This window comes from Perca fluviatilis, chromosome 8, assembly GCF_010015445.1.
Source record: "Perca fluviatilis chromosome 8, GENO_Pfluv_1.0, whole genome shotgun sequence".
Classification (NCBI taxonomy): Eukaryota; Metazoa; Chordata; class Actinopteri; order Perciformes; family Percidae; genus Perca; species Perca fluviatilis.
Window position 1 is genome coordinate 13,052,478 of NC_053119.1, and position 12,683 is coordinate 13,065,160.

At 41.4% G+C, this 12,683-nt stretch overlaps 1 protein-coding gene across 3 annotated transcripts in view; it reads left to right on the forward strand.

Annotated features, from left to right (window-relative positions):
* The first annotated feature begins 628 nt into the window (after nucleotides 1-628).
* Nucleotides 629-12,683, forward strand: part of LOC120563726 (membrane-associated guanylate kinase, WW and PDZ domain-containing protein 2-like) — a 94,436-nt gene continuing 82,381 nt past the window's right edge. For 2 of the 3 annotated variants that reach the window (XM_039808099.1, XM_039808100.1), the window contains exon 1: nucleotides 630-1,159. In XM_039808099.1, coding sequence (XP_039664033.1) covers nucleotides 862-1,159 — 298 coding nt within the window. In that variant the 5' untranslated portion in view covers nucleotides 630-861. Of the gene's footprint in view, nucleotides 1,160-12,683 lie in introns of all 3 variants that reach the window. The other variant, XM_039808091.1, reaches the window with a different exon arrangement.

The following is a 12,683-nucleotide window of genomic DNA, read 5'->3' on the forward strand; positions in this document are numbered from 1 at the left end:
GAAATAATAAATAATAATTATAAAATAAACTAGCCTTTTTAACCTTTTTAATCAGAAGTTTTATATTGCACCTAAGCTGTCTGTGCACTGCAGTATTAACAAACAAACTTGCAATCAATTTACAGTATTTTCCACAAACTGAACCTGGAGCCTTCGGGCTCCCTGCGAGTCTGGGGCCCAAGGGCAGTTGCCCATTTAGCCCTGTTGAAAATTCAGATTTGGGCACATACAAATCTGTATTGCATTATTACATATTATTGGAAAAGTATAATACTCTCATAAAGTTTCTGCTCTCTAAAAAAAACAATTTCTTAGATATGTTGATAAATGCTGCATGCCAGGACTTAAGGGGGGAAAAAGTCAGCCTTAAAGCTATTTTTCCATGGTTGCAGGTAAATGATAGCCTATAGGGTGAGGTTCGTATATAATGTAGCCTACACTGATGTTCCTCCTACATTTCACCGCCTGTGTGTGATCACAGTGTGCCTGAGGAAGCGCCCCTGGCAGTTTAGTGAGAGTAAAAAAGCGCCTCCTGTTATTTTCCCTCCTCTCCATCCTTTTACGCCGAATCAGAACCATTCATCTCTCCCCTCCTTCAGGCTTCACATCCGGGTCATCCGCCAGTATCTCTCTCTTGCGTCTGTGTGTCTGACACAGTAATAATAATTGCATCCGCCGCCGTGCTGTACTGCAGCCCTCTGCCCGACTGCGCGGCTCGCCGAGCGGACACTGCGCCTGGCGTGCACCGGTGATGATGGAGCCACGGGCGCTGTGAAGCTGCAGCCGGTCGCACAAAGGCAGGGATGAGACGGTAAGAGGCTTTTGTATGGGCCAGCCCGCGGTGATTAACTCGCCCTAACGATGTCTAAGAGCCTCAAGAAGAAAAACCACTGGACCAACAAAGTCCACGAAGCGGTGATAACCCGTGGGAAGGAAGGGGAGCTGGGGTTCGAGCTGAAGGGGGGCGCGGAAATCGGCCAGTTCCCCTACTTTGGCGAGGTGAAGCAGGGGAAAGGACTGATCCAGAGCGGCAAACTGGCCCAGGATGAGCTGCTGCTGGAGGTCAACAACATGCCAGTGGCCGGGCTCACCACCCGGGACGTTCTGGCCGTGATTAAACACTGCAAAGACCCAGTCCGCCTCAAATGTGTCAAGCAAGGTGAGATACGATTAACGTGAGAGGAGCTATAGGAGCGTACCGCCGTGCGTATATTAGAGGCGGGGAGGAGTGTGTGTGTGTGTGTGCGCTGTGTTTATGTGTGTGGCTGGTTGGATTCAGATGTCATTTGTGCAGTCATCTGTCAGTCTGCACTAAAGGGAGAAGCCGTGTGTTTAGGTGGACAAAGCACGGACCCATGCTTAGGCCTGTTTGTTGGTGACATGTAGCTAATTACGAGCCGTAATGATGGGTTCCGTCCACCAGGATCAGTAACTATAATTGTTTATATGGCAGCCTGGGAGCAGCCGCCGTTTGTTTATCACAGTGTCGCTGGTCCGATGCCACAGCCTGGAGGGGGTGTGTCCGTTTAGGCGTCATGCCACAGCCTGCGGATTTCTCTTTATTTTGGTCGAGGACAGGGTTTCACCAAACAGGCCTGCGCCGTGGATGAAATGTTTTTCTCTTTGCTGCTGTTCAGTCTGAGCAGCAGACAGACAGACAAGACAAGACAAGACAGACCAGACAGACAGACAGACAGACAGACAGACAGACAGACAGACAGACAGACAGACAGGCAGGCAGACAGTCTGTTGGCTGCCAGTCCACATTATCACTGTTATTGTAGTGTAGGCTAATTACCCACTGATGAAAAATTAAACCTGTGTAGCCTAATTACTGTTGAGATCGCTTTCATATTGATCAGCTCTGTAGTCAACATGGTTTGCTTTAACTCACATGCAACCTCACTCATTTCACAATCAAAAATGTTTTTTTTATGAAATGTAATGTTCCTGAGTTCAGAAGTGGAAAATAATGATGCAGGTCTCTTCCAGTCATGCATTGAGGAGCTTTTGAGTGTTTTGTTATTTCACAAGTTTTGTGTGATTATTGTGACCCATGAGGCTGGAGGCTTGTTTGAATGTTTCTGAGCATAGCAGGGGATTTATGGCAACAGTGTTGACTGAGTGACCTGCTTCTGTCAGCCAGTGTAAAAGCAGACAGGGTCTCTATACGACTAGAACATTGGATTGAAGGAATAGCGGAGGAGATGGTGATCATCACACCCTCTGAGGTTCAGTTTAAGTCCTTATTAGTGGCTAAAAGGGCTGCGTTGTCAGCCATGAAATGAGCATTACAGTGGCTTGTTTCTGGGACTTGAGTAAAGCAAAAATCCCCCCCCCAAAAAATTGTCTTCACTCTTCGCCTGACTGCTCACTCTCAATCTCAGTGTTTCCGTGGGTTGCGTCAATGTGATTGATTATTGAGTTAGAGCTGCTGACAGTGTAGGCGTACTGTCCTTTGATGTGTGAGGGGTTAAATGCTAATGTGCACATATCTCAGACTTCTCAGGTTCTATTCTCTCCCTCCATCCCTCTCTTATCCATTTAAATATGCATCTGTTTATTGACCTACCGACCTCACACTGTTCTCCAGCTGAATGTTTGCTAAGAACGTCCTTGAGCACTCTTTGTGCACAGCTTCACTATATATTTTATATTTCTTGTCTCTGTCTCTCTCTCTTGCTGTCATATTACCATTTGACTTCCATCCAGTGGACAGTGGAGTGTATTAATGGCAGTGAGCTTGCCAGACAGTTGTTGACACACTCGCGGTCTGCTGAGGTATCATCTAGAAGCAGTCGGGTCGCTCTCCTCAGAGGCCACACACGGCCAACATCAGAGATGGATGTCCTGTCTGGGGTACACAATCATGTCTGACTGCACACACACTTACACATTTGAACAGACTATTTTCAGTCAGGTAGAACCCCCCCTTCTGTCCCTGAGGGAGTAGCAGTGACAGCGTGGCCTGATGGACCACCAGAGCGAGCTCACTGCCTGACTGTGCTGTGACGTCTTCTCACAGATGTTTCATTTGCACTCATCACAGATTTCGGAAAAAACATCCACATCCACATAAATAGGACGGGACACTGCTTTGTAAATATTGGAATAATATACTACATCTTTTACTGGAAAAAAACTGTTTTTTATGTGGTACTACTGCATTCTCAGCCCAATATATGGTTATATAGACTGAGCCATGAACACATGGTATCGTTTTCACAAGTCCTGTGTTAGCAAGTTTTCTTGCACTTCACAACATGCAGGTGTGACTTTTTGTGAGGGTGCATCCAGTCACCTTCCAATAGTGTCCATAGACATCTTGTGCAGTGCTCTATACACGCCCCAAATGCTTGATTGGGTACAGTCAGGTGTCTGAGAGAAATACTCTATATATTTGAATTATCTTTAATGCTTTTAGGTTGTAGAAAGTCCTCTTTACAAATATGCTATTTTGTATGAAGGATTTGTTTTGTACATGGAGAACAAAATGCTGTACAATGGTTCAACCAGACTGACATTTCAATTTGACAGAAAGAGACAAAGATCCATCTTAGTAACAGTTGAATGGGAATTGAAGAAATCATCAGTCATTGGTAAAACTAGTGCCGTACCCGTTTGGAGCCTGTGCCTGTTCGGAACGGGCCGATTGCTTGGTTCCCAGTATATATTTGTTTTTCATAACTTTACTTTGTAAATTCTCAGAAATAACATGTGACACAAAATGCAGTTATAAAACACTTGGTTGCCAGTATTGCTGCTTGCAGCGTCGTCGGGTGGCGTGCCCGTTTGAAGCGTTCTCGAGAACAACTCATCCGATGGTAAATGGTAAATATGCTGCATTTATATAGCATCATTCTACCTTACCGGACAAAGCTCTTTACAATTTTCTGCTCATTCACCCATTCAGATACACCGATGGTGGCGGAGCTGCCATGCAAGTCGCTGGCCCATCTCTCTTGCGGCTGCACAGTCACCTGCCGTCTCTCTTCTACAGAAAGTCGTTAGATTTGTCACTAAGTTGGCAACACTGCCCTGCCAACGCTGCTCTACAGAGACTCGTACAACAGCGTGCTGCGTGTGACTTCTTTTGCACATTTTGAAAGATATACACACATACGCCAACACAGAGAGTCCTGGATTTATAGTTAGATAAACTGGAAGCTTAGCATCAAAATGTGTGTAGATTTCCAGGTCAAATGTGTAGGAATTTCTCCCATCTAGCGTTGAGATCGTATATTGCAATCAACTCCCTCGCACCACGCAGTTCAAATTACGTATTACAGCTATGTTAGCCTTCACACTTCAAAAAGCCGGTCTTTTGCTTTTTTCAATATCCTTTTTCTTTTTCTGGGCGAAGAAGAGGACTCCTGTTCCTCAAATTTGGATTTTGAATACGTGCATGCCAGCCACAGCAGCCTCTTATGTCTGAACATTCATCTCACCCCCGCCTACGTAGATTTTTTTGTCCCACCCACTCTCCGCAGAATGTATTAAGATAACGTGTGGTCCTCCATATTTCCTTCTTCAAACTTGCCGGGAAGCTACGATACCCATTAGCAGCATTAGCAGCACCTGTGAGTTTATCAAGTGACAGCGAAAACGCGAAAGGCGGAGCAGTATGTCCTGTGTGTCCCTTACCGGCTAACGTATTTCAAGATGGCGCATGATTATGGAGCGTCTACCCCAGTTCATATGAATGCAAACGTAAAATTTCAAGCCAAAAGGAATACTTGGAATTGGTGGTAAATATTCATGAAAAAGGACAAGTTTGTGAACGGGCAGCACAGATTTTGATAATAAACAACTGAACACGTTACACACTGGACCTTTAAATAGGGGCAGGTTCCTGTTTTGAGACAAGTGCACAATAATGGAAACAAGCTGGAATCAACAGGCGTGTTGCTTAAGCAAAGCTATTCTTCAAACTTCACAATAAAAATAGAAGGTTAGTCTATAGGGTTGGCACTATTGGAATATCAGCTGAATATACGATGGACTGACCTATCACAGTTTAAACCATTTCAATATAACAACTGTGGACTGCAGTCGGGCCCAAAGAAAATGATCAAGGGTCACTTACGCTTTTATAGACTGGAAACAAATTTAAAATCAAAGGGTGTTTGGGGAAAAAAGGTTCCCACAGTACTATACAGTAACAAGTCAAAATGTCTGGTGTGAAGAAGGCCCTTGGCCACAATAAGTGTAATCAATTATTACATAATCTTACATGTACACTCTGTTGAAAGGATTGTTTTTTAACTTGATTGATAAGAATACGTCCAATGCATTTGTAATTTAAAAAAACATATGTTTGCAAATTAGTTACTAGCTGGGTCCATCTGTATGTAATTATCTGATAAACATCTCTCATCCGTGTTCATCTCCCCATCAGCACCAAGAAGGAGTCAAGTGCAAACGGCTGCTCGGCTCACAGTGAGGCAGATTTCTAAAAGTGCCATGAAGATCATAACCGTTGAGAGGTGTTAGAACAGGATAGAGAGGAGAGCAGTGTGAAGAAAGCGTGTGTGTGTGTGTGTGTGTGTGTGTGTGTGTGTGTGTGTGTGTGTGTGTGTGTGTGTGTGTGTGTGTGTGTGTGTAAGTGAGAAAGAGGTGGAGTTTTAAGAGAAGGGTATGGTGAAGGTGTGAGAATACACACTTTGTGAAAACAGAGAGAATAAATAAATGTATTTATTTCTAAAATGATGTGCCAACTTGTCATAATGACTATTGCACAATGGACAAATATTACAGTGATAGCCTTGTCTTTGTCTTTTCGTTCTCCTTAATTAAGCAAAATAGCTACAGATTTCAGTTTATGAGATACTGTGGCTGTCAGTTCCTTCTCAGTGCTTCAGTTAGTTTTTCCTGTTTATTCTCCATTTTTGAAAAAAAAGGAAAACAATATTTATTAAAATTAAATATGTATCCACCTATAAATAACCCAGCTCTCTTTTTAGTTGCCTTTAATTGGCATTAATCTTTTGTCATAAATAGCTATGGTGCAACTACAGTGATATAAATAATATTAATGTCAGCTATTTTTAATCTTGTATTTTGTTCATTCAGATTACATTAGAGCCATCATCCCAGGCTGGATCCACAACAAATGCTGTTCTGATTTACATAACAATAAAAAGAATATCAAAAATGCTATTTTCCCAACCTGAAGGTTGGAGCTGTGGATAAGATATGCATACTTAAAGCCAGAAACATGTCACTGCTTGCTGATATTACCCGTTTGAAATTGTGTTTTTTCCTCTCAAAGAAGAGTGTGGAGGTGGAAGACCCCAGGACGTTTCATCCACTCGGGTTTATGAGAACAACATGCGGTGCTTTGTGAGGAAAAACAACATAAATTGTTAACATGTTAACACAAATGTTAACATGACCTTTAACATCAAAGTGAAGCACAGCCAACCTCTGTCACACTGTGCAGCAGCTCTCGGCCATAGCCTATATAGTGCAGGCCAGACCAAGGAGCTCTCTAGTTACTAATAGGCTAACCTAAACAGGAATTCAGCAGATGAATATAAAGTATAAAATATTAAATATAACATTTTCTCTCAAACTGTAACTTCTTGTCCATCCCATTGACTGTATAGACCCTTTGCAAACACGTGACCACGACCACGTGACGACGCCATGACGGACGGCAGAATCACCGGAAGCACAAGCTAAATAGTGTATTAGACGAGCGGAAAGTTTCATTAGTTTCAAATAAATAACACTAAATAAAATGTAATAATAATAATACTACTATAATCTTCTTCAGACATTGTTTAAATTCACCTACCCTGGTCCCTGTCTCGATCCTGCCGGTAGCTAGCTTGCCCCGCTAGCCGTTAGCCATTAGCTGCCGTCCGGTGAGTGTAGTCAGCCAGGCTTCTGTGATAATCATCCCAATAACAATACATGGAGCGGTGGTGGTGTGGCTATGTCTTCCAGTTACTGAAGGCTAGCTTTAGCTTGCGCTTGGAGCAGCAAGTTCATCTGCCTGTTGCCCCTCTGTCTGTCTCGTTCTTTTCAACTCTTGTGATGCAAGGTTTTCGTCTGTATACTCGGATTCGAATAAATAAGGAGGACCATATAACTCAAAAGGCTCTTCCCTGTGTTGTATATCTGCTATATTCTCCATAGTTACGTTACTCAAAGCTTCTTCCCTTGTAAACAAATCTGCTCTTCACACACTACGCTCCGATCGGCACACTACTGTTTACCTTTTCTTGCTACAACTAGCAGCTACTACCGCACTACTGTTTTTTTTTTTTTTAGGGGGGAATACACTTCAATACGTGACATGACCTGTCCTCTGGAGGACATAGCCACACCACCGTGGATTGTTATTGGGATGATTATCTCAGAAGCCTGTCTGAATACACTCACAGGACGGCAGTTAGCAGCTAACGGCTAGCAGCTAGCAGGGCAAGCTAGCTACAGGCACGTAGGCTACCGTTGTTCACTGGCTGAGCCAATGCAACTCTCTAATGGATGCCTGAACGCATCCCAGCTCTGGGAAATAATTCATCACACGTTAATCCATGCAGTAAATCATGGAGAGTCTATGATTAGTATTAACCACACATAATGTAACATCTAGTCATCGTCTAATCTGTGATTATATTCGCTGGTGACTGGTGGATATTTCGACAGCTAGCTGGTCGGCTAACCGGGGTAGGAGGTCCGCAAAAGCTAAATTCAGTTGTTTGGCCTTTTTGAAGCTAGTTTCCGTGCCATGTCATCTTTAATTTAACTAATATTTTTTGTATGCGTGTTAAGTTAAATGATCAAGGGAACGGCTTACTTTTTGGGATATGTAGATCAGTGAATAACCGATGATAGTTATGTGGGACCTGTTAGCACGGCAGCTAGCTGGGTGATGAAGTTTTTTTATTATTATTATTATTATTATTATTATTATTATTATTATTATTATTATTTATCAGTCATTTAAAACAGAAAGGCAATACATACACATGCTTGTGTTGGTGAGGATTACTCTGCAGATTGTATATGTGACTCGTGAGAACAAGAACAGTGAACCATACACAGTATATAAGCAGCGAACACGTTCTCGTTTGACTTGCCGTCCGTCTACAGAATAGCTCTTCCGCCGTCCATCATGGCGTTCATAATTCGCGGGAGTAGAGTGTGACGTCACGTGCAAAGGGTCTATACAGTCAATGTCCGGCCCCCTTAGTTACTGTGGCAACACCAGTCAAGTTTTTCATTCTCGGCAGATTCACCACTCAAAATTCATAGTAATTTATTAAACAACATGTCTCCGATTCCAGTCAGAAGAAAAGAAAAGCAGGCCTTATTTCTTGCTAATGACCATCGATGTTGTCGGCTGATTGTTGCTAGCAGTTTTTATCAGCTGTAGCTAGCTAGAGTAAGCTAATGCTAAAGCTAAAGTGTCTGGGCGGAGGGGGGTGAGGGTGGGGGGGGGGGTGGAGTGGATATGACACATGCCTTTGGTGTGGGAGATCTGGGTTCATACATCAACCAATGTATCCCTGAGCAAGACACTTAACCCCTAGTTGCTCCAGAGACGTGCGACCTCTGACATATGTAGCAATCGTAAGTCGCTTTGGATAGAAGCGTCAGCTAAATGACATGTAATGTAAATGTAATGGGAGTTGGCTGAGAACGGTTGACTTGTTAATGCTTCCAAAAGACTCTTTTTAAAATGAGAACCCTGAAAAAAGGTTTAGATATGCATGTGGTGTCTGTGTAGATGATATAATGCTAAACTATAGGCTACTATACTATATTGCTAGATTAAGGGTAAAGCTGCAAGTCATTACAATGTTATTTGTTCTAACATAAACTTTGAAATGTTTGTATCCTTACAATTGAAAAAAAATACTTGGACAATCAGTGGTCAGATTTATGCTTTAATCTTCATATTTTTAAACTTAATTTTTTACATGGGAAAGGATTTGTAGGAGGAGGAATAATTGATTAGTTCGGCAAATGTACTGCTAGCAGGTTTTGGCGGGAGTTGGCAGAGCATACGCTTCCCTAAACTAAATAAAGTGCAGAACAGAGCCTCTATAATTACTTTAAACTCTGATATATTGGCTAAGCTCCCATTTCTCTTTTCTGTGACCCTACAAAATAAAGCAGTTAGCTAATAACAGGCCCCGCTTTGCCTTTGGAAGTAGGTTATTAAAGTATAGGTATGACTAAATTTAGCAGTTTAATCTATTTCTTACACTGATATTTTTTGGTTTTGGAAAGGCTAACAAATAGACCATCCTCCAAACTCTTGACATACCGAGTATATTGCATGCACAAAGCTTCAACATGAAGAAGTACAAAACTTGATTGGCCTTCCATGCCTAGTTACTGTTGTTAAGCTATGATTGAATAACTGCTGTTTATGGGAGGAGTTTAGCTGGTGGTGAATGTGAGCACAACTCTCACATTCACTGTAAATGCAGCATGACGTAATTGGTGTTTAATTAGCATGTTAATGTTTCTAGAATGTAGACCTTTGAGAATTGTTTAAGGTTGTCAAGTTTTCTGACTTGGCTGTCCGAGTCCTGCCAGTCCTCTTAATGTGGATACAGTATGGAGGGACAGATGGAGCAGAGGGAGAGAAGGCAACCTTCTGCTCCTCTCGTGTCACTTTGTTGATGAGAAGCTTGGAGAATCAGTGCATAACATCCTGTCTGCTCTGTTGGTATTAATAACTTACCAAGAGATGAGTTCTGTCAGAGGCGGAGGATGATTTTATTGAGGCTAGAAGCTGCTGGAGCTCGGCTCAGAGGATCAAACCCGGAGCTGAGCCAGCCAATGACCAAATATCTAACTGGTCCAGTTAAGTGAATTAGGTCAATGTAATTCTTCTCACCATGGACCCACTGCATGGGGCAATCTGAGACTGTGCTACTGCATGTGTGAAATGTAGATACTGTACTGATTGTCTGTATAAGCCATGACTCAAAATGTTTGCTATCCTTCATTCATAATAGGATCAGAGTTTCTACCAACCATGATGATGTGAAATATCTGATACATTTACTACTTTTAGTAATAGTGGCTTATGATTGATTGTGATGTCCTGCAATCATGAGTTTCTACTGGAGATTTTGGCTTCAACAGCATTAAGGGTTTTTTCATAATAACAGTAGAGACCTTTTACTAATGGATCTCCATGGCAATGTGACTATATGATGCAGTGTGTGAGTAATTTCACACAAGTAGGATGTCCCCATGAAAAAGCAGTTCATCTGGCTGAGATAAAACACCATATTCTTATGATTATTTATGATGCTTGTGTGTGTGTGTGTGTGCGTGTGTGCGTGTGCGCGCATGCATTATGCCTATTGTGTGAACAGTAAGAAATGATTAGGTTGTTGATGTGTTTTGTGTGACATTTCAGTATTATATCAGCTGTTTTGGTGAAATGACATGATCAGAGATATCAGTAGTGGACTAGTATAGTATAGTATTAACTGAAATGAAAATGGATGCACAGAAGTAAAGTAACTTAAATTTGTACTTAATTTGTTTCCTCTTCCTGGCCTCAGTCTGAAACACAACCATCTCTCACCTCAGGGACAGGGAGCTAGGTCTGTGCTGAAACAAGAGTCCCCCAGCCCAGTTTCATAGAATCATATCTTATTCCGTCAGGCATGGCAGCACAGAAGGCAGCGGATGGTTTTCATTGACATAGTGTAGATTAGCCAGCAGCGCTAATCTGATAGCTTTGCTGTGGGCCTCATATCTGAATGAGAAGGATTATAAAAGCTGGCATCAGGAGCTGCAGAACTAAAACTGATGGATGGCTAGCAACAATGTTCTGCGATTTATGACTTTCTAAAGTGGCTCATCATAATTCCTGAGCTGAATATCCTGGATTGGAGCCAAGTCCTGTACACAGTATTATACTGTATACACTGAATGTACAAAACATGAGGGACAATGTCACGGTATTGAGTTAAAGCTCTTTTTATACTTTCACACCTCAACTGTTTCAAAATCCTCTAATTCATCTGTTTCTTTTTATCAATATGTCAACCTTTGTTTTTATAATTTCTTTTTGGAAAATGAAGAGATAATAGATGTTACCTGAATTTACCCTCTATAACAAGTGCTTTAGTGGTAATGCATCAATTCAAAAAAAGATAAGGATTTAATTGCTGGACTGTTTAGATATGAAGCTGAATTGCACTGTTGATATAACCACATTCATTGCTGCAGCAAGCTTTTACTGGACGAAATCTCAGCTGATGTGTTTAAGTGCTTCATTTGCATTCGGGATCATTTCATCACTGTAGCTGATGCTTCGTACCAGTAGAGGACAGTAGCTGTCTAATCATGTAATACTCAGTGAGTCTTCCCTAACTAAAGCAAGTCCACTGCTTGTCTGCAAGGATGCATGTTTATGTTTATTTGTTTGTTTGTGTCTTAAACAGCAAATCATGACTAAATCTTGTTCTTTTAAGCCATAGGCATGGTTTAAGATTTCCACTTAAACGGTAGGTCAACTTAAATCATAAACATTCTAGAGGTACACTAATATCTATCCATGCGGAATAGTGTTGGTTTGATTTGCCCAAAGAGTGAAATATCAAACTCTGAAATATCAGTCATGTCACGTCAGTTGTCAATACAATTATGTTTGTGAACTTGTGAACTTGGAACTTGTTATCCCAAAAGGTTTTCCTGGTTTTCTCTGTTAGGAAATTAGTTCCAATGAAAATTGTCCAAATTGTTTTCTCTGGAGCAGGGACACTTTCTGAAGAAAAAAAACATGTTGCTGTTGAATCTTTTTAATGCAAAATTGCAATGCTGTTAGCACCACAGACTAGTCATCTTCATTGTGGTGGCTGAAATCTCTAAGACAGATATCTGAAACCTTGGCCAATAAAGCCACAGCTATCTGCATAGCTAGCTTTGACTAGGAGTAAATGAGAAAATGTGTTTTTTTTTATTTGGATGACCCAACCCTTTAAACCTTTACTTGTTTTACTTATTTATTATGTATAAGATTGGCTCTTGCTACCAAAACATGTGCAGAAACTGGTTGAAAATGCAAAATGCTGGTGATACCAGCTAAGTAAAAAAGTAGTTGTGTAACACAGTTTAACAACCCACACTGGATCTAGGTATGCTATTCTGATATGTTATAATGCTTCAATTTTAGTGTTGACATTGGTACAGACTGTTGTACAGCATTGTCACATCCAGATATGCATTTTATTATGATTAGCTGTTTACGTAATGTTATACGCTTTTAGCCTTCTATGATAATAATAAAAATATTTGGAACAATGTATCTGATGACGGTCAGAATGAAATAAGTCAGAGCAAAATGTCTGCTTTGTTAAGAGCTTATAAGTAGTTTTCCACCTGACTTGTTAGGATGTGAGGTATGGCCACTTCTCACTGACTTTATGTGCTGGGAGTGTGTAATATTTATGTTCATAGTTCATCCTAACATGCAATGAAGAAAAGAAAGGAGCAGTCAGGTCAGTACAGTAGAGCTGAATTCATTTCATTTTGGTTTGGATTTAGCAGCACGAAAGGCCCCTGTAGTGATACAGACCGGCTTTATTAGACTATCAGACCATAGCAGCCAAATGAAGCATTGGAAAAGAGAAAATGATGCTCAGAAGGCAGCCTTCTCTCAGTCACAGCCACAATTATTAATGTTTGTATTAACCGGG